This window comes from Notothenia rossii, assembly GCF_949606895.1.
Source record: "Notothenia rossii genome assembly, chromosome: 3".
In the NCBI taxonomy this organism is placed as follows: domain Eukaryota; kingdom Metazoa; phylum Chordata; class Actinopteri; order Perciformes; family Nototheniidae; genus Notothenia; species Notothenia rossii.
Genome location: NC_136901.1, coordinates 23,099,551 through 23,122,504, shown reverse-complemented (window position 1 = coordinate 23,122,504; position 22,954 = coordinate 23,099,551). Strand labels below are relative to the sequence as shown.

The following is a 22,954-nucleotide window of genomic DNA, read 5'->3' as shown; positions in this document are numbered from 1 at the left end:
TGCTGTGATGGATGGGGCTTTGTATGTTACTGAATAATAAGCACTTCACAAATTGGATTGCATCACAGTAGGCAAGATTACATTCACCCCGTACAGTACGGTACACACAAACACACTGTAGAAATGCACACAACCAGTAATAATTTCATAACTACCGCTACAGCTACTTGCTAACAAAATGACTTTCTGAGACATGACACTGTTTATATTGAGTAAACTGTCTCTACACTTACACTGATCATAAATCAAGGACAGGGAAAGAAACACACTGTACAAAAATGGGGCTACTGTCATCCCTGTTTTCATTCTGTTGGGTTTACGGGGATGTGTTAAGGGTGAAGGCTGACCATTAGAGAGAGAGAAGAGAGGTGCACTCTCTCGTTGTGCCAGCAAGGTCAGCTCCAGCTCCCACTGAGCTGTTAAGATGTTCTAAGTCCTTGAATAAAGGGTCTAAAAGAAAATGGGTCAACAAAGCTCTCGGCAGCTCTTCCTAGCCCTTTTTATCATGTCTCCACTGTCTCTAAATATCCATCGTTGTCTTTGCGACCTCCACACTCAGAGAGAGAGAAAACCAATTGTGAATAGGCAAGGAAAATACAGAGACAGTCTTGTGGCGGAGGTCTGCTTCCCTTTTGGCTACAGCAAGCACTCAGTGGTGCCAGTTAAAATGATAGGAATAGGGGAAAGCTGCAGGTTTAGGACGGGAGAGGGCTGCACTCAAGACAAGACAGTCGGATGATGACAGGAGGCATATGGACTTTAGCTGAGCATGGACTAGATTGCACTTCACTATTTAGACCTCACTTCACTATTTAGACCTCAGAGCGAGAATAATCAAAGCATCCCCCCGTAACTTTGATGGTAGCTGAGTATGCGGGGTGATGCAAAGTTTGGCCTCGAGAACTATCTGTACTTTCTTATTTTTTATGAGCAGTGCCTCTCAGCTAGGCTCATTTACCTTTTATCTTCAACATGCACTACTGCATCAGCACAAGGCAGGTTGGTTTAAATCTATGTACATGTTATAATATGTTTAAATGAATCTATCAGGGCCAAACATCAAGTTCAAAACAATATTAAAGTATTAAATCTTCACATTTGAGATGGTGGAAGCAGATAATAAAATTACATTCTATATAATTATTCTTCTGTGGATACACTAAGGCCTACCTTTGTTTTAGCTATGTATACAGTATAACTTGTGTATATGAAAATACTGCCTCATATCTAATTATTTCGAGCAACTACTATCTTTAATTGAGTTACTTAAGTGAAGGATTCGAAAATAGAAAGGCAATACAGAATGACTGTCTATTGGCTCAGCTCGAACCATGAAGTAGTATTTTAAATCGATATTGGCTAAATTAAAGCAAACATTTAACATATACATTATTTATCTAGTATTTAAAGTCCCCCAATGGGGAACAAACTGAACATGGTTGTCCCCATGGGCCATCAAACTGATTCAACCAATATCTGATATGTGTCATATTTTTTTCATTTGTATTTAACTCATAATTTTATCGAGGAAATTATATCAAAAAGTCAGCGGTAGTTAATTGACGTCAGGCAGCTCAGGCACATGTCACTGATGACAGTTCCCCCTCATTGCGTGGGTTCTTATTGGGCCTCCGGTGCTCTGCGACTCCTTCTGATTGGATCTCGCACAGTTGGAAGGTATCACCAATTATTGGCCTGTGGCTACGGGCTGACTGCGAGAGTGAGAGAGAGAGAGAGAGAGAGAGAGGGAGACACAGCTAAGTAGCGTGGAGCAGGAGAGGGAAAAGATTGCTTAGCAAAGTGACAACTTTGATTTCCACGAGTAGGGGGGCTTTCCATGGCTCACTCCGGCAGCCACCCTCGCACTAATCCACCATGGCCGAGATGAAAGGTGCTGAGGATCCCGCTGAAACGAGGAGAGAGGGGATGTTATAAAAAGAAAAGAGCGCATTGGGTTGATAACTGCTGCACAGATAAAAGATGAGCAGGTAGTTAAAATATATCATTTGTTTCAAATGCACGCCGACACGAGCGGCGGTTGATGTTTGCAACAAAGAAACATAGTGGGTAGGTAAATCACTTTCTTTTCCCACGCATTTCCCATGAAGAAACACAACTTGCCTGCCATTTTTGGCTTGAGTTGCAAAACATTACATCTTTTTTTGCACATTTGATCCATTTTGATCCCCTTGAGCCTTATTGTAGTAAAGCAAATATGGCTGTGCACACGTTCTTTTAAACAAGGTTCATGTCTTATTTTTTTGACTTGGGTGCAGCCGTGTGTCTTATTCTGTCATGTAACTGGAACCCTATAAATGGACTGGAACAGGTTTAAATATCTTTATTAGAAATCTGAGTTTTTCAAGTTGGACTTAATTAACTATTTAAAAAAAAGACTTGATAAGATGATCATTTGTGCAGGGATGCATTTAGTAGCACAGGGTTGCAGTGCATAGGGCAGTGGTGAATTATCCCCATCTGTTCCAAAACATACCGTAGATATGAGAGCAATCCATCTAAAGTTACCTAATGAAAAACAGAATGAGGCTAGCCTGATAGAGAGAGATAGGGAGAGCGGGATGGCCGGTGGCCAATCGTCTCCAATGTAATCTCCCCTCTTGTGGATGGATTTCCGATGTGGGTGTCCTGTACAAGGGCATCTGGCTGCCTACAGAGCTACATGATATACAGTTAGCTCCTTGGAGAGTCTCCACACACACTCACGTGTACGAACACAGACGCTCACACATGTCCTGATACAGAAGGAGACAGGGAGCGAGGAAGAACAGCGTGTGATTCATATGCAGGATTATCAGCACGCTAGGATCCGGCTCTCCAGACAGACATGGAGACAGACACTCTACACTCGGAGCACGTCACAGTCTCTCAGCCGCCCTCCACCCTGCTCTGTGGCTCCCTGAGGTACCAGTCAATCAGCATGCCCTTGCCCTGCCCCTAGCACAGCAGCTGTGATACCCACCCAGGAAGGGTCCCACCATGGCTGTTAATCCGCCCCTGCCAAAGGTGCCAAGCATGGGGAGCAGGAGGAGGACAGAAAGGTGTCTGGCTTCCAGAACGGAGATACCACCAGTGTGTGTGGGGGGGGTGGCTTATAGGGTCCAGAGCCGCAGGCATGTTGGCTGGCCAAACATACATGAATATTGTAAACAGGTATGGAGCAGCCACTGATGTTTTCGTTCTCATCCAGCAGCCTCCATGAAGCAAATCATTACAGTACATTCTCAAAGTGGCAAACATATCCTGCCTTTCAGCCCATAATATGTTACAAAAATGCTACAAAAAACTAGAATCCTACATTTCCAATGATGGCATCAATAACATCTTTCAACTTTCTTTCCCTGACTGGCCTATTTCTTAAAATCCAACACCTCAAGATTCTAATGTAGGCTTTTTCATTGTAGTGTTTAATCTTAAGCGATGACATTGCAACATCAACAGGGTTTGTTTTCTCAGAATTCACAAAGTCATCAAGAACTACAGAAAACATTATACAGCTGTTCAGAATTTTTCTTTTTGAAAAGTGATTTTATGTGGGCATTCAGTCGAATGTTTATTTTTGCATATAAACATACCGTCGATTATTCTAATTGGGACATTGGATAAGATCATATACCTCAACAGTTAGGTTCCACTGTTTGATTGGCTAGTTCATTTTTCTCTCTTGTATATCAGTTTTCCTTGAGTGCCAGGTGAGATAGCATTGTTACGCAGTCTTTAACATGGAGCAAATGTTATAGTCTTGGGAGTGGAAGGAGTCTGATAATGGTGGCGAGGGACAATACAAGGGCCCAGCTCTTTAATCCTTCCGCCCATTCTCCTGCAGAGCCGGCTTCAGATGGAGGGGAGGAGAGCGAGAGGGAAAAAGTTTGACTGGTTCACTCAGAATGACTATTTCTCTAAGGATCCTAGCGCAAACAGTTGCAAACAAGCAGGACAAGGAGGAATTTAGATTATCTGACAGCGCGGTGTGGATGACACAAACATCAAGAGTCCAACAGAACCTTTGTGGGATTAGTTTCTCATGGCTCTACGCCACTTTCTTTCATCACAGCACATTATGCTCTCCATGGTTTCCAACACTTAACGACTTGTCTTCCCCTTGTCCATCTTTTTGTTTTGAGTAGCTGCACTAAATCATTGTTTGGTGATTCCTTCTTTGGTTGTTGATGAGGATGTTGTCACTCACTATTGTTTTCCAGACAAAGAATACACACACGTTTGCATACTACTGTACCCCCCCCCCCCCCTGGTGTGTGTAGTAATGAATTGCAGTGTCACACAATGTACCACATTTAATCCCCTAGTAATAAACTCACTCTGTTACCAGGCAATGAAGAAGGATAGAGGGATAAAAGGGAGTGGAGGTGAACAAAACAAAAGGAGGATTACAGGGGGCAAGTGAGGGAAATGTGGGAGGAAGAAATAAGTATGGAAGGACTTTGGGTGAAGGGAAATAAAAAAAAACAGGAGGGGAGATTGTTCAGGGGATTGGTTGAGCTATGAGAGAATGTGGAGGAATGTGGAGGAAGAAAGAAGCCATCATGGAAAAGAGGGATTTGAGAGACAAAAAGAAGTAGTGAAGGTGTAAGGAGAGAATGAGGCATAGAAGGAATTAGTGAGGAGGAAATGAAAATGGACGGAGGGTAAGAAAAAGGATGGAACTAAGTGTGGATGAATGATTGTTTGAGAAAAAGGGAAGGACAATGAGGCAAGAAAAAGGAAAGAATCAAGAAGGAATTAAGAAGTGAGTATTAAATAAGGGAAAGGGATTAAGGGAAGAGTGATGGAAGCAAATCAAAAGGAACATGCTGCAAGGATGCACAGCGGGAGAGGAGGGGGAAACCATCCTGACTGAGTGCAGTGCTCAACCACTGCCACTAGAGGGAGAATGACATCTGATCATCCACTGTTACTCGGTTGATCAAATGGATCCTACATGAGATTACTGAAAGTGACTGCCTCGGTGTGATTCACACAAGAATGTAAGAAGAAGGAGGTGTAGTCAGATTTGAGGATGAGCTCGTGGATACGGCAGTAGGAGAACATGCAGCATTGATTCATCTCACTAAGGACTGCTGCCTCCCACTATTTTCCCTTCACTCTGTTATTATTTCCATTGCCTTTTCTCAACAACCCCCCCCCCCCCCCCACTCCATCGCTGCCTGTCCTTTGTGCTACCAGCAGCTTCTGCCTCTCCTTCTCTTCTTCAGTGGATGCTGCAGTGTTTTCCAAAAGGCAGGGCAGTACCTGGCTAATCTTAAGTGCGGTGTGAACGCATGCATGTCATTGGTCACACTAACATGCTGCTATACAGTTCTCAGAACAGTTTGCTGCGTCCGCGGATGGCTTTTAGTCACTAGAATCTACTGGGAATTGTCTTTTTAAATGGATGTAAGATTATGCATACTCCCTGTGGGGTTAATTGCGGTAGTTTTTTTGAGGAGCATTACTGGCAACTATTTATTATAGAACTATGAAAACATCCACAAACAATCGGTAATTTCCTGTACCTGATTGTATGTTCTCGCCCACATGATCTACAGGTACAGCATATGAATGACACTGAGTCATATAATACTTTGGAACTGACTCTTTGCATACATGTTTGCCTTCTACATGCTTCTCCGTCCATCTGCCACCTATCATTCATTAAATTTTCTGCTTTAATCATATAATGTTTTTCACAGTGTGCTTCCCCAGGAAAACAACTGTTCATACACCAGTATATACACACTCCTTCTCAGCCTGTGTGAGATAGAATTGCGCAGGCAGGCGTGGGTAGAGAGACCCCTGGGGAGTGGAAGTAGGTACTGCAGAAGTGAGAGGTGGTCTATTTTAGATCACTGCAGCAACACAGAGCAGTGGGGGGAGCAAAACAAAAGTACGCTAGTTACTAGCAAGATACACACTTAAGAGCTCGTCTGTTGAGACTTTAGACCCAAACTCTGTCTCTCTTCAGACGACTTCATCATCCAAAAGGCTCTCTTGGTTTAGGGCCCAATCCCAGCTACAGTTTGTTACTGAATCTGCAGTTACATATTTAGCTCATTTAAGCTAACCGTGGCTAAATGTAACAGGGTCAAAAATAAAAAGATGTTATTTAGGAATCCTGCATAGCTTGGCTTTTCGGTTCTGAACCCTGCATAGAGCTCTTAGGGTGTAATTGTATCTCCCTACATGTAGTAAGTTACAAAAACATGTTATTCAATTCAGTTTTTTAAAGTAATGACGATAAAGGCTTTTATTGCTTGTATTCTGGGAACTCCACTGAACGTTGTCCCGCCTCGAGGACCCCTGAGGATTCCTGACCCCATTATTTGGCATGACTTTGCTTGCATAGCCTATGATCTTTGAAGATTGCCATTTGACAAAGACAATACATCCTCATTAAGCCTTTGACATTGCCCCAGTCATCATCAAACCCCCAGCCTGGCCACCACGGCCCCTAATTCCAGCTCTGCCTCTATTGACGGTGTTGGAGATGTACGCAGCGTGACCCGGAGGTTGATTAAAGTGAAGTGAGGTATAATAAGTTAGCACAGCGGTGAAGGAACTTCTCTGACACGCTGATGAAGTGATGCTAATTGCCAAGTGCCACTGAGAAGTGCTCCATTAATGCAAAAAAAACGGAGAAAAACAGTGCTGACACTCTTACTTTAGTTGAAGAGGAAGAGTTAGATCAAAGTGAAATGTGCTCCAGGTGCGGCGTGACATCCTGTTGTCAGATTTGGGAGGTGATGATTTTCTAATCACAAAGTCTTTGTGTGCAATGCGACCTAAAAGATGTCTTCCTTGAATCAACCATGAACTGTGTTTTAGCACTGTGTGATTATCTCATGTTAAATAAGAATGCTAGCATTGCTGATATGAAATGTGTTATCTGCTTTATTCTTTCACAATGTAGTTATTCTGTTGGTAAATGAAGCTGGTTTTGTATTTGAACTTGACTAACTGCTAATTCATTTTTAAATGTATTCACTTTGCGGACAGCTATGAGTTTCTACAAATGTAACCATATTATATCTAAATAATTCATAAATCTGTTTAACTTGTCAGTGCACTTAAAAACACTTAAACCTAAGGTAACTAGAATGCTGTTAACTTGTCTAACCAAACAAACCAGCCCAAAAACACATCCTCAAGTTCTTCCTGTCCTAACTAAAGCTGATTTAAACATTTGCTAAACATTTGCCATGTTGCCCCTCTAACCTCTAACCTTTCAACTTCCAGATTTCTTTGTAACCTCTCTTATATTGTCTTCTCCAAATTTCTTAAAGGGAACTTTGATAATGAGCGCCTGGCTATTGCTAGACAAAGAATCCCATACCGACTTGGTCGGGTAGTTGACGAGTGGCTACTCGACAAAGGTAATAAAATACCCTTTAACTCCACTAATGATCTCTAACCTACCGTTAACCACCACTCTGGAGGAGGTGCAGTGCCACGCAACAGGGCTGAATGTGAGTTGGCTCTTAACAGACCTGGTCCCCTGATATCCACTGCAGATTTACCAAAAACAATAATAAATGGATTATCTATCCTTATTCATTACATTTAATTATTCCTAAACTCAATTGATATCTGAAAACTAACCACAAACATTGTTGGAAAAAATATTGTTTTATATCATACATGGGCCCTAGCTTTACATTCCAGTGTGCCCAGTTGAGGCACTTCACTGTGAAATGATTGGTTAAAATAATAATGACATCAAAACATGTATTATAACTCCATTCCCTAGCATTGGAATGCAGATATCCAGGGGACCATATCCAAAGCACCTTAAACTGGGGCTGCATCTCTTCAGAGGAATAACTCCCAAATAACCCGACATAACCCCCGAATAACCTAACTACATGTAAACAGCCTCTTGATACCGTCTGCTTCTTTCCTGTGTCTTTTGTTGGCTGAATGTGACTTTGCATTGAATATATATATATATATATATATAATCCTTCATGAAAACGAAAAATATAACTGGATTTCCAAGAAGAAAAAAGAATTCCCCATGAAGTCACTAAAAGTTAAAGGGACTGTTGAAGTGTTTGTTCAGTAATCGGTCTAAATTCATTTGTGGCACGTGGGCGCACATTTCCGCCCAACGCTACGCATAACTAGAGCCTTAAGTGATGATTCTTTAACCCTTTGAGTGCCGAATGTCCCAACCTCTTTATCTTGTGCCGTGTGTTTGTGCTGCTGAAGGTGGTTGATTCTATCAAAAAATGCAAAAGAGGAATATAATAGCAATACCACTAAACAGAGCAGAGACTTCATCTTCTATGTTGCATTGAATGCATTGCAGGCATGTAATTATCATGCGCTGTGCATATTTTGGAGTCTGGATTCAAACAATACTGTACTTTCTACCATAATAAAACCTAGCACAGAATGACATTTCATATAAAATGGTTTGTTCTGGCGTAGATGATCAAAATATCCAAAGACTTTATAGTATCGTTCGCATAATCTTTTCTATTTGCATAAAATATCTATTGAGATTATCATGAATTTAGAGCTTCAAGCATAAGCCAATTAGCTTTAGGGGCTCCTTTGAAACGGTGTTGTGAACAATAAGACATGCAGGGTAGAATTCAAAAGATACAATTGTCTCTGAGAGCAAACTGAAGTATTCATGCGACAGACAAACAAGATAAATGAAGCACTTGCATATTTATTTCATGGAAACAAAACCATCCTTGACTTAATCTCCAGCTCCTAAGAAGTGACTTCTCTGCTCTCCTCTTGAACATTGGCAACACTCTTCTGCTGAAGGTAGTCAGGACACACATACAAATCAAAAAGGCTTGGGTAATTAAAGTTGAATGAAAAAGTGGATCAATAAAAAATGACTTATCCACTTATAAAATGACTTGTGCATGTCATGAAAGTCTAAAGAGAATGAGCTTGAAACAGAATGTATAATTCTCTTTCTTCTTTAATTTGAACTGAGACTGCATCCAATCATTTAGATGAGAGCTGTGAAGAAGTCGAAGAAGAAAAAAACATATTATTCCCATCAAACCACGACTGAGGGCTTTGATCAGGGATCTGAGAAAAATGTTATTTGTTAATTTGATAGGATTCAGTCATACACACGTGATAGATTGAAGAGGCACATTGGCAATTTCTAAGATTCTGTTACACTTGTTAGTCTAGATAATGAAGGGGATTAGCGGACATTTCAGAGCTGAAAGGGTTAAAGCTTTTTGTTGCTTTGATAAAAAGAAAGTGGCTCAAACTCAAGAAACTTCTAAGCAGAATCTAACCACCTAACAGCAAATCAAACTCCACCCACACTAACCACTGAGGGCTTCTCTCATCAATCCCCACCCTCCACTTCAAATTGAAACAATTCGAGAAACCGTCCCAGCTTTGCCCTGCTGGTGAGAAATTCAGAGAGCTCTCAGTTATAACCATGTTATAAATGATAACATTCAAACGCACCTGGATGTCAGTATTTGGAAGAACTCGTACGGCGTTCCATCGGGACTGAAAAACAAATAAAAAGCTAACTAAGTTCTAACTGCTACTTAAAGAAACAAATCTGCACCTGGCATCTTCCTCCCCTTGTGTCCACGCAAACTCAGAGGGTTAAAACAACAAATAACTGAACACCAAATTCAAAAATGACGCTGGATCATTCCAGCAAAGTGTGTTTTAAATGAAGGTCCCTTTAACATTTATTGTTTCACCCGCAAGAAAAGTATTTTGAATGTATTGTTCTACATGTCTTTGCTGTGTGGGGTGAAAGCTGTATGAACATTTGAGTGACAGACTGTGTGGTGTTACCTACTGTATGTGGGGTTTTAGTGAATGCCTTAAAGGGTCATGACCTTAGTACACAAAACAATCAGCCCAGAGGGTCTCCTCTCCATGTGCTCCAACATCTCATTGCTACCTCAACAGTACCATTTATCTCAAATGTTATGTTCATCTTTGAAAAGAAACACACCAACAGAACTAATTGCTTACAAATGCCCTTCCAAATCGGTGTTTTAGTCACTATGGGATACAACGGAAGGCATTGGAGCCAGCAATGTCCTAGAGGGAGCCGAGCTGTGTCACCGCATCTCATTCCGGAGACCTTATCCAATCTCCTCTGTGTGTGAGGCAGATCAGAGAGAGCATCTCGGGCTGACTCTGTGCCGCTGACTAAATCCAAAACGGCAGCCATTACAGGGACCCAATGGAGGGGAAAAATCAGGAGGCCAAACGTTTTCCAGTGAAAACGTTACACTGATGCATTCCCACGTTTCCTGGTGTCTTTTTCTCGCCGTGTGATGGATCTGTCGCTCCAACTTTTCTGCTCTTCCTACCTTTATACCTTTTTTTTCCTTGACTGTCAACAGCTGCCTTCACAAAAAGTAGGAGGCTTCTCTCTACTGGAAGATAAAGATTACAAATACCAAGCCACCCTTAAACAGATGAGCAAGAAAACCAATCCAGCTCCCCAAAGAATTGGAGCATATATCTTCTTTTGACGAGGCGTCTATCCCTCTGGAGCTTTCCAACAGCATGCCGACCAAGCATTGAGTGGAATTACATCGAAAAATGCCTAGCCTAAACGCTAGATCCAGGTTTTAATGTTCAGTCTGGTGTGAGCTCCCCCAATCCCCGATCAAAGGCAATCAAGTCCTCCCACTCGGTGTGGGGCCCAAGTCAACGTCTCCAGGCCAGGCAGAGGTCCAGATGTTCTATTCATGATCCCAGCTTCATTTCAGAGATTCTCTCACATCAGGCAACTGAGAGTTAATCCATCTCAGTCTGTCTTTCAGCAGCTCCATGTAGAGCTTTGTCTCCCGCTGAGTTAGTATCTTGCTCTCATTTAATCTCTCTGCGCTATTATGGCTATATTTTAGGGAAGTAAAGGGTAATTGTATCAATTTTTAACATGCTTGCTCATGAGTAAAAAAAAGCGGCTGTGTAAAAAAGGGGACACTTTTCTGTTATTTCATGGTCCCCTACCATGAAATAGCCTAAAAAGAGAGCAATCACAGCGGCAGTGAATAAAAGAAGATTTGCCCTAGCTAACCACCGTGCGATCTCTCTGTGCTTCTCTGCCTCGACAGTATCACCCTCTTAAGATCAGATGTACAGATATAGTATAGAGATAGAGCCACATCTGATTTTCCAATCTACTCTCTCCGGCGTCCTGTAGTCTTACCACCACATCTCAGCGGCCTCCCCTTCCTTTAAAGACCTCAGGGCTCCACGTTGCCTCCAAAAGCTTTCAGTCTAGCTTCATGCCACATTTGGCCCCTCATCTCCATTGTCAAACACAATTAATTCATAGTGTTCTGCCCAAACCAGCCTGACTTCCAAGGAGTGAGAAAGCAAAACGCTCTTAATTACCAAAGAGAGCCTTGTGCCGAGGAGATAACTTTGGAACACTTTGTAATCGACTTTGTCAGCATCCCACCCCACCCCCATTGCGTGCGACTCTCTCCCTCCCTATTCCTTTTCTTTCTTTTGAAAAAATAAAATGGAAATAGTTTAGTTGATACTAGAAATTCTGCATGCACCCAAAAAGACTGCGTGCAGATGGTCCAACGTTGTGTTCTGCACATTACAAAGCCGAGTATTGACTGAGGTGAATTCTGGGCCATCCCTCCCACCCTGCAACTCAGCTAAGAGAAAACATTTCAGATTGAAGCTCCTCACAACCATATGGCATCCCTCCTCTCTGAGAGATAACAGGAGCAGAAGGAGGATGAGAGCGGTGTAATGATGACGGTGGAGGGAGAGAGATACCGCTCTCTCAAGCTGCAGTGCCTTTCATATCCCCTCCACCGGGGATAGGATGGTTACACTTCGATCATCCTCCCCCTCTCCCCTCCAATCTCCCTCAACCTGCCTCTGACAATCACTTCCTCCAGGTTAGCTTCTCACAGCAAGGGAAAAGAGCTTAGCCTGGAGAGAGCGCCTCCGTCCTATCCTGTCCTCTACACCGACAGTCTGGGCGTCGCAGCAGGCACACAGCCATTATTGCAGAGCCTCTTGACAAGCAATCTGTGCATTAGCAAGCAGAGCATGGCCGAGCCCGGCCCACTCTCCGGCTTGGCAAAGCTTAGCTAGTAATTACTGACCACAACTCATCTGAGACAAGCCCCTTCCCAAAAAAGAGCGTGCACGATGCCAAACCTGCTTACCTGAACAATTTACTTTTGACCAAAAAATCATTTCTAACTGACATCAGACAAGAGTGATGCAACCTGTACCCAACAGATAAACCCTTCAAACTCTGTGGCCTTTCATGTATCAAATCCTCAGCACACAGGAAGTGATGGCTTTGACATGAAACTCAAACTTATTTTCTAAAGCCAAATCTCAGTCAAACCAGACACCCTGAAATTGGAGAATATTTACCTCCCGTCTTTTTCGTCTTGTTTTGGGACAGTTCTGTCTCCAAGGACAACATTGCACTTATCAAAGAAAATGCTTACATCTTAAATTGACTTTGTATTTACAACATTATTTACGGTAGAATACGGATACATAGTCCTCTAAAACCATCTGCTACAAAGAGACACTTTTTTCAGTAATAACGATAACTGTCATTTACATTCTGTACTTTACTCTACATTTGCGTCGTCCCTGGTCAAAGAACAGAGATACAGGAAGCTATCGTCTCGTATTCACAGAGTATTTAACCCTGTCAAAAACACGCAATTAATCTGCACCTAAAAGAGGGTAATCAAACTGGAGGTGACTTAGCAGGCATTCCATATCCTCTAAATGAAAAGCACTTTTCTTCAATGTTCTGTCTTTAAACCGACTCACTATTCTTCCTCCTACTTCTTTCTTACCATCTCACTCCCATTTACTACTGTATGTCTTCCTCCTTCTCAGCCACTGCCTTCAACTGCACGATTCCTCTTGCTCTTTATATCAAACCTGTCATCCCTCTGTCTGTGCCTCGGCTCTGTCTCTTTGACATTCTGTCCTCATGCAGGCTCTTTCTCTGTCCTACCCTTCTGTCACCCTCCCTTGCTCCTGTCTCTGTCATGTCCTCGTCCTCTCAGTCCCTGCACAAACTCCTCTTTCTATAGTGTCTCTCTTTCTCAGGCAACTCCAAAACTGCTCTATGGCAAGCACCCTGAAGAGTATAAAAACGTGTTACATATCACTTCCTTTAATAGAGATGATTGACTTCATATTTCCCCCTGATCAGCCACCAAGCCCTCAGGGCGATCCAACCAAAGGCTGATATGATTGCGGATGATTTATTTAATACCTTTAGTTACGTTGCAGAGTTGAAAATGATTTGAATTATAAAACATTCTTAAATTAGACTAAGTGATACCTTGAGTAACATTCACCGGCTAAACTGCAGTACACAAAGTCATTCAAACCAGCTGCACCTTCACCAGCTTTGAGAGCACTTTGATGATCAATCATTATAAAACATATCATATACATTATTCTGATTCACAATGACTACTTCTACTGTTGGTACTTTAAGTATATTTTGTTGCCAATACTTTTGTACTTGAGTAACATTTTGAAAGCAGAACTTTAACTTCTAACAGAGTATGCCTATACTCTGGTACTTCTACTTTCACTCAAGTTCAAGATCTGTGCCAACCTTTCTTAACCCAAATCAAACAGCAATGAGTGAGTAGCTCCTAGCCAGAATATGGTGTTTTCTAGAAAAATATTGAACAAGCGGCAGCACCTCTGAAGCACGATTTTGAGTCATGAAGGCTTCACATGACTTCAAGTGCGATACATGTTTGACTGCTAAGTCCTCCTCAGGCGGCTTCTCCACTTCTTTATCTCGCTTTACTCTGTTTCCAGCATGTTTCTATGCATATCCCTTCATTACCCGGAGCTATTTTTACCCAGCTTTGTGGTGTTAAATTCAAGGGGCACTGTGTGCTACTTTGTGCGCTCCATATTCCCCTATGGATTTAATGTAACGTTGGTTCATGGATTTAATTTAAATAGGGATGTGCAGAATTAAAAAGGAACTAGCTTCTCATAAATTAATGTCATAGATAAATTAATGTCATAGATAGATAGATAGATAGATAGATAGATCCCTTAAAAACAAGTCTGATAACTCTAATTAATGTGCAAACCATGTGTGCTGTGCTTTCTACAACACACACACCCAGTAAGCCACGCAAACACAAACAAAGGCGCATGTAAATAAATGTTGGGCGAATACACACTATTTGAAGGCCAACTATCGCACAAATAAAGGTCATTTCCCTGACATATTTCATAAGTCATTACATACAGGCCTCTCATACAGCCTCTCCTCGCTGCCGAGCCACATCCAGCTCCGTCATATTAAGCGCAATAATTGCTTGTCATGCAGAGGCTTCTTCTTCTCCCCTCCCCCCCTGCACCCCACCCAGCTCCAGCCTGCCGCCCAAATTGGCTCTAAAACCACATGTCACTTTTGATTTGACCTGGCAGACCCTGAAACAATAACTTCATCAGGCCCTGTTAGAGTCTCATCCTGACCAGACAGCTCCAAAAACAAACACTGATTTCCCTTCATCTGGTCAGAGGGCACCTTTCGTCTTTTCTCGCTCTGTCTCTGATGGGATGAACGCACGCATGGCAGTCACAGAGCTCGCCGTCCCTGCTTGTTAACGAAGAAGGACATCTTCACATAATTATATCGCTCATCCGACGGATTCTTGGACATTTACATGTGCAACAACTTTCGAGGTATATCTAATCCCACCTTCTCTGCATCAAAACCATAAGCCGCTTGTCAGAATGGCTTAAGTGTGGCCGTGTTGCTGTAACGGAATGTAGCTGTGACACCAGAACACCTAACTCTTCAGGAGGAAACTGTCTGAAGTGATCATCTTACTTGGAGTCGCTGCTCCCATGCAGGGAGAGTTTGGATTTCTGAAAGGATCTTTAGCTGTTTGGTAAACCAAGAGGACATTCAGTAATACGGATGATGATGTGTCCTCAACTTTATCTGCGTTCCATGACCCTTCACTGGAGAGCAAGGTCCGACTGGGGCTGCTTGAAATGGGAGACCCTCTGGGCTGATGTGAGGGTGTGCATATATGAGTCCTCTTGTCAAGGACGCTGGAAGAATGATAAACGGGGCAGTAAGGTGGAGTGAGACTGTTAGTGTGCATTTTGAAGTGTTTTTTAACGTGTGTAGACAACTGTGTTTTTTCTCCTGTATTTTCCTTGCTGATGTCCACAATTCGACAATCTGTCCCCTCCATCCATACCCATTCCTTTTTCTCTTTATAACCTCTCACACCAAACATGCTTACTGATGAGATAATAGAGTGAGACTCAGCCAGTATGTCAACAGTGCATATGCCAGACTTTCCGTCTCGTCATTATGAAGTGACGGGCCTAGTGATCTGATAATGGGCTGACAAGTGTAATGGCCCATCTCAGTGGAATAGATGCATCTTTCCAGCACTAAAGCACAGAAACACATACACTAAACATGTGGTTTTATGCCCACACACACATACATGTGCATCATTGGACATTAATCGTCTGATAGTACCGCCCACCTGGGTGTTACACATGTCACGAGGAGGGCATTCATAGAGACTTATAGTAAATCATAATTACAATGATGAAGGACCCTTTCAGCCGTCTTAATTGAAAACAAATGAGACCCAGGCCTGTCCCTAGTGTCTCCATGCTGATGAGTAGAAAGCTTTCCCCACAGGGAAGACAATAGAAGCATTTCAAAGATATGAAGAGGATTCATTCGTCACCATTATACACAATTACAAGCATGGAGGATGTACACACTTAGTAGCTGTAGTATTTTATACTTGTGTAAAAGCAGCAAATCTGCATTCATGCACACACTCCCATCAGGTCAGAGGGGTCTCTCATTTCAGAGGTTTGTACCATCTCCAGAGTCTCTACTTTGTGCTCAGATGCACACATTAGTGTAGTATCCCTTTCACAAACAAGACACTCCCTCTTCCCTTACACCAATTGATTTATCCATAAAAGCTCTTTGGCTTCTCCCGTCCTTCTTCTCTAAGTAATTACCTCATCCCTCCCAACAGTAACAGTACTCCCCTCCCTCAACTCTCCATCTTCCCTCATATCCACATGAACCACAACAGGGGTCAAAGCTAGCCTCATCCCAAGTGGCATGGTGAGATGTCCCCAAGGAGAGCTGGGATGCAAATAGGGTGGGAAAAAAGTATAAATAAAACCATCAGCTGAAGGAAATACAGGAAGAAAAACGACATCTGTCAGACCGCCCCCACTCCAACCCTTCACCACAAGTCCTGGTAACACATTAGTATTGGACCCTGGTTAAATGAGCGACCCTATCCTCCCTTCATCCATCTATCCATCCAGAGGAACGGTAATGACCACAGAGAGGCAGAGCCCCTGCTGAATTAAACATCTCCTTCCAATGAGCATCTGATTTTCCTCCTTTGGATGCCGGCGCAAGGCAACATTTTTTTCTGCTGGCAGAGGTACTTTATCATCGTGCTGCTCAGGTGCATTGGAGGTCAATGACACAGACCCAGCATTGTTCTAATATATTCCATCTCAGGGCAAATTAGATGCATTTCGCTGTGAACCCTCAGTTTCAGGGTCAAGCCGCAACTGCCCCCGCAATTTATTTGACTGCCAGATTCAGGCCGCCTTTTCTGAGGAAGCGGCACATGCCTAGCCCCATAATGTCTGCAAAACCAGGGTACAATCTCCCTAAAGTGTTACCCAGGAAATCCCATGTGATTTAAACTATCTCCCCCGTTCATCTTTCTGTACCTGTGAATTACTTTCTGTTTTTTGTGCAAGCTAACCCAGGGAACATGACTGATTTGTACTCTTTGCTCTTTCTCTCCCTCTTTCCATGGTTTCTCTTCTTCCCTTACCCCTACTTCCTCTTTCTTCTTCATTTCTTCCTTATGTCTCATATATCAGGTCGCCAGTTGACAATCTTCAACAGCCAGGCATTCATCAAAATAGGTGGTGGAGAGAAGGGGCGCCACTTCCAGGGTCAGATCTCTGGCTTGTATTATAACGGCCTGCAGGTGCTCAAACTGGCAGCCGAGGGTGACCCCAACGTCCAGAGCCAGGGCAACCTGCGGCTGGTGGGGGACGTGCCCTCGGTGCTCACCACTGACACCACCTCCACCACCCCGTTGGCTGATATGTCCACCACAATCATGGAGACCACCACCACCATGGCTACAACCACCACCCGCAAACAGCGCTCGCCCACCATGAGGGACAGTGTCACACAGGTGAGCAGTGAAGAGTGTGTGATCAACGCTTGTGTATACGACTCATTCCATCCCTCTAAATAGACCATAGCTAAAAGCTGGCATTTCAGTCACTGAGCCAGTGCAGTATCTTTTAATTGACTTACTAAAGTTCCGAAAGTCCCAAAAAAAATATATGCAAGATTGAACAGCTTTTGGAGGACTAGATGCACATTTCAAATAATTGTTTGTTTACGTCCACTTCCATGGCAACAGTCTCATTTTCAGTGCAGTGTTTTTAGCCCTCAGATTGCCCTCACCTTGAGGGGGAGTCACAACAGATTTGTGTGCGGTCCTATTAGCCCAATCAACACTGCAATTTTGATTTGCTATTAGAAGATACAGCTGACTAATCCCCAGACATGTTAGGCTGCTGGAAATAAAAGAACAACAAAGCCTGGAGGAGTGGACAACGTAATGAAAAGGAAAGCATGCAGCAATAACAGCAGAACAACTCAGGCTACCATAAGCTTATATTTATGACTCTCCCTCACACCCATGTGAAAGACTATGATTTATAGGGTGATGATTATCCCCATGTGCTAAGTGTTGCCGTTACCGTCATGCTACCTAACAATTAGCAAACATTAGGGGAGTGCTGTTGCCCACATACTGGAAAACGGAAGAAGCGGGTCACCCAGACCCACTCCTCTCATAAAAAGACATAATAACAGGCTCCATGTGCTCCAAGGGAAGAATATGTTCTAGTTCCTGGCCAGTATCATTAGCTATTAAGCTGTGTGCTGTGCAGAAAACACCTTGCTGTGAGAAATTATTGGTAGAAGTGCAAGCTTTTGCCCCATGTCTACGACAGCATCTACATTATTTCAGCTATTTCTGTACTGTAACAGCTTGAAACGCGTCATTTCATACTGTCAACTTCAACTGTCCAGCAAACTTTTATGATGTTGCAGGAAACCAAAAAGATGAGGTCCCAATTAGCAGCACTATATGTCTCCCATTCAGTTGTGTTCATTAGCGCTGCTTCATGTCTACCGAGGCTCATCTATGAACAGTCTGAAAGCCAATCGTGACTTCCTCCATCAGCTGATTCCGGATATATTTAGACCAGCTCACTTTTCGTCCCTTTATCATCGTCTCAAACCTTTGCAGAATCCATCCTTTGAAAGTGCTATCCGTGTCATTTTGAATGAACACAGCACCGCCAATTAGATTCAAGGTGAGGCAGTTGATGGCACGAGTGCTCAATCCATGCTACTTTGTATTGCAGACACACAGTTCAAAGAAAATTGGAATGTTGGTTTTGCATTAACGCCTGCTCCTGCTTATGTGTTGTTGCTCATCTTCCTTTGCATTTGGAGGAAAGTCACTTAATGAAGCCTCATCAAAGCAGCGCTCTGATTGCGGCTGACAGACACTATGAAAGTCTTCCTGTTCAGCCAAGCATATTCTCAGTGGTGGCTGAGCCTGCCATGTCTTTACGAGCAAGTGAGCTTTGGGGGGTTTAAAGATGGGTCAAAGCTCCTTTAAAGACAACACTGGCATGTGGTGAGTTGGCATGACTTATTTAGATGAATGGTATGTGGTTTATTATTTCTGCATTTTCTTTCTAAACATGAGATCAATGGAACCTGACCCAAGATGTCACATGTAACCCTCAGTTCATTATCATATCTCTGGCCTCCAGATTTCTTGGCGGAAGTATTCTTCCTTGTTCCATATCATGAGCTTTTATAGCAGGGGTCTGCGATTGGAAATTGACGGCCCTGTCTGATAAGTTATCTGGAAGTATTTTAGTACATCAAAGGGCTCTGAGCGCTGTCTTCTTCAGTTTTTACAAGCCGTAATCTGTGCTGCATTTGCTGACTGACGTTCATGCTGGGTCATAAAGAAGCAGACTCCCACCTTTAAAGTGCCTTTTATTGCTAAGAATCTATTTTCACCTAGTGTAGACATATTGTAACACTTCTTACTTTATTATTGTTATGTACCCAGCGAAACGTAGTTTATTGTCACAATGGCCTAGAATTGCTTTAAAGATATGTGCTTGAGAATGAATACCACCAATGAAAATCAGAATCAGAATACCTTTATTAGTCCCACAGAGGGGAAATTTGCAGCGTTACAGCAGGAAAGAGCCACAGACAGCTTAGTGTTGCATATCTGAAATGCGTTAAAAAAGTACTAAGTTATAATATAATAAATAAACAACACAACAATATGCTAAAAAAGTACTAAGTTATAATATAATAAACAATAAACAATATGCTAAAAGAAGATAAAAGCTAAAAAAGTTACATAATTCTCAAAAATACAGATCAAAAACTAATCAAATCTACAAATCAAATCCTGTAGCAGTTCTTAGGATTTAACAGCCCGGTATATATTACAGTTATTAATGGCATATGTATATAAAGTATATATTGCACATAAAGCACATATTGCACATAGTTTGACGGTATTTAACAGCAGCAAGTTACACAATTTACAAAATACAAGATACATACTTTGTAACAGTAACAAGGGTTTAGCAGCCAGGTATAAATTACACAGTTATTAACGGCATATATATATATTGATTTAGTGGCCAGGTATAAATTACATTTATTAATGGAATATATATTGCACAAAGTTGGTTTGTATTTAGCAGCAAGGGGTGTTATAGTCTGTGTTGTGGTATGTGTAGGAGGGTCTACTAGGGGCAGTGCTGGTTGTAAAGTCTGACCGCTGCAGGAAGGAAGGACCTGCGGTATCTCTCCGTGTGACAGGTGGGGTGCAGCATCCTGTCGCTGAAGGTGCTGCACAGTGAGGACAGGGTGTCCTGTAGGGGGTGGGACACATTGTCCAGCAGGGAGGACAGCTTGGCTGCCATTCTCCTGTCTCCCACCACCTCCACAGTGTCCAGAAGACTCCCCAGGACAGAGCTGGCCTTCCTTACCAGACTGTTCAGTCTCTTCCCGTCAGCAACCGAGATGCTGCTGCCCCAGCAGGCCACACCATAGAAAATGGCTGATGCCACAACAGAGTCAACGAAGGTCTGAAGGAGTAACCCCTGCACCCAGAAAGACCTCAGTCTCCTCAGCAGAAAGAGTCCGCTCTGTCCCTTCTTTTACAGAGCATGCATAATTTTTTCCGGTTTTAATAATATTTTACTCCATTTTTTCCGGGTTTTTCCGGGTCGCCGAGGATGCTGGCGTTGTTTGTTCGCTGCTCCTCCGCCCCAAATATTGTTCTTTAGTCCAGATTAGAACCTCTTCAGTCTGGCTCTCTACTTTTGAAACGTCAGTCATCAGCAAAAATAGCAGATGTGTTGTCATCTCCAACCTGCTGGCTCTTTCCTGCTCATCGGTCCCTAGCCCGCTAGCTAGCTAGCATTATCGGACCTAGCAGGCTGCTACCTAGATGCTCCTCGGCTCCCTGAAGTCTGCCGAGCTAACAATTCTGTCTCCACCCCAACTCCACCCTAACTCCAGCCTAACTCCACCCTAACTCCACCCTAACTCCGCGGCTCGTGTGGGTCTTCCCATCCCGCTGCGATCAGCCGGCTTCCCCGCTGACATCGTCTTTCCCTGCCGCCTACAGCCGGTGGCTAACAAGCTAGCTAACAAGCTAGTAGGCTGGTCACCCGGCTCCCACTCTGCACCAGGCTGTCAGCCCCTCCTACGATTCTCCTCCGGAAATCACTGGAATCATTCTCCTGATATGCTGTGGATTATCACTCTCATTTTATCTGGACTCACACCGCTCCTTCTTCTACGGTCATCCGGCTCCTGGTCCCTGCTGCCCGGGTCCCCAGCATTAGCTAGCTCCGTGCTAGCGCCATTTCACGGGATCATGCCGCCGCTCTACTCCCTGTCAGATCTCCACTCCTTTAATAACCGCCTGCCTCCGGACTGCATGGACATCCTCGCAGATAACGAAATACATCGCAAACGCCGTCCTCCACACAGAGGCTCTGGCCGTAAGTTTTTATTTCATTCCACGTCTCCACACTCCATCCCGTCCATTCGGTCCTGTCACGCGCCCACACTACGCCATCACAACAAAAAACACGTGAATCTGACCAATCTCCTTCCACTTCCCCGGTCCACGCAACCCCCCCCAATGCAACGTCACCTCAGAGCAGCCCTGCTCAACACACGCTCCATCCACAATAAAAGCCACATTCTGAATGAATTCATTAAAGACAATAACCTGGACTTTCTGTATCTGACCGAAACATGGCAAAAGCCCCTGGACTATTTTTTCTTTAAATCAAATCACCCCAGCAGGATTCACATACATTGACAAACCTCGCCCACAAGGGCGGGGTGGTGATATAGCTGCTATTATCAGAAAGGAAATAAAAGCTACCATAATCCCCATCCCTGATGCTTCTTCATTTGAACATCTGGGGCCGTATTCACAAAGGATTTTAGGGCTAAAAGTAGCTCCTAACTGGCGAATTTAGGAGAAACTCCTAAGCATAATGGGCGTGTCAGTCTTAAATTTAGGACTCCTAATTGTATTCACTAAGAGCAATTCACAAAGTATTTTAGGCCTAAAAGTAGCACCTAAGTCTGGGAGAGCTTAAAAGTCCTCGAGAGGACTCCTAACTCAGTAAGACCTATTCACAAAGAATCGGAAAATGGCTGAGAGACGAAATGTTTTGGAGACAATGGAAGACTGTGAATTGATCAAGAGATATAGGCTAAATCGTGAAATAAACTTGTTGTGGAATTAGTGCGGGATGCAATAACATCCCCGACTAACAGGAATAACCCGATTAGTCCGGAAATAAAATGTTTGGCAACACTACGATATTTAGCAACAGGGAAAATGCAACTTTGCAATGCCGATGATTTAGGAATATCGCAACCATCAGTCAGCCGTGCCATAAACCAAACCATCAACGCGCTCTCTAGACCACATATCATCCAACAGTTTATCCGGTTTCCTTTGGACAATCAACAACTACACAGGATCAAAGCCAACTTCATGGCAATGCAGGTATGCCCGGTGTGGTCGGTGCTATTGACGGGACGCACATAAAAATAATTGCGCCATCAAAAGATGAGGACGTGTTCGTCAATAGAAAGAAAGTACATTCCATCAACACGCAGATTGTTTTCATTCATCATGATAGGGGGACTTGAACTGCGGTATGGGCTGTTATTGAAAGTGTTTAAGTGCTGGAAATATGCTCATTGGATAATAGTTTGCAGGGTGCTTTTAATTGCCTCCTCGATTTAATGCAATTTACGTATTTTTATTGTTTGCTCTCTCTCTTTAACGTGCATATACAACTTCATTATCGTGGTCTGCACAAACTTGTCATCATGCGTGTATTCTGCTAACTGCACTGTCCATAACTATTTGATAGGAATACATTTCTAGCCTAGGCTATTTCCTTGTTTTTCTGTGATTTAGTGGGCTCGTTTGTGGGATGTTGCGGATGAGTTTCACCGAGACCGCCTACTCTGAACAACCAATCACCGTACTGACCGCTTCTAAACTCATGCACGAGAATCGACGTCATCCATAGCAACGGCGCATCACTCTTAGTTCACTCTTATTAATTTATCCTTAGTATGAGTAGGTCTCAGCGGCTTTGTGAATAACTTTTAAGAAAAAACTCCTACGTAAAATGTTTTAGCGCGAGTTAGGAGCACTCCTAGCGGTAAGATAAAATGCTTTGTGAATACGGCCCCTGATCTTTAAACTCTCTGGTCCCACTCCCCTGGTCACAGCCATCA

At 43.1% G+C, this 22,954-nt stretch overlaps 1 protein-coding gene across 10 annotated transcripts in view; it reads left to right on the top strand.

The window, feature by feature from the left end:
- nrxn2b (neurexin 2b) overlaps positions 1-22,954 on the top strand; it is a 667,491-nt gene that overhangs the window by 623,264 nt on the left and 21,273 nt on the right. For 7 of the 10 annotated variants that reach the window (XM_079668270.1, XM_079668273.1, XM_079668271.1 and 4 more), the window contains 2 exons: positions 7,299-7,388; positions 16,918-17,240. In XM_079668270.1, coding sequence (XP_079524396.1) covers positions 7,299-7,388; positions 16,918-17,240 — 413 coding nt within the window. The remainder of the gene's footprint in view (positions 1-7,298; positions 7,389-16,917; positions 17,241-22,954) is intronic. The other 3 variants (XM_079668275.1, XM_079668274.1, XM_079668269.1) reach the window with 1 other exon arrangement.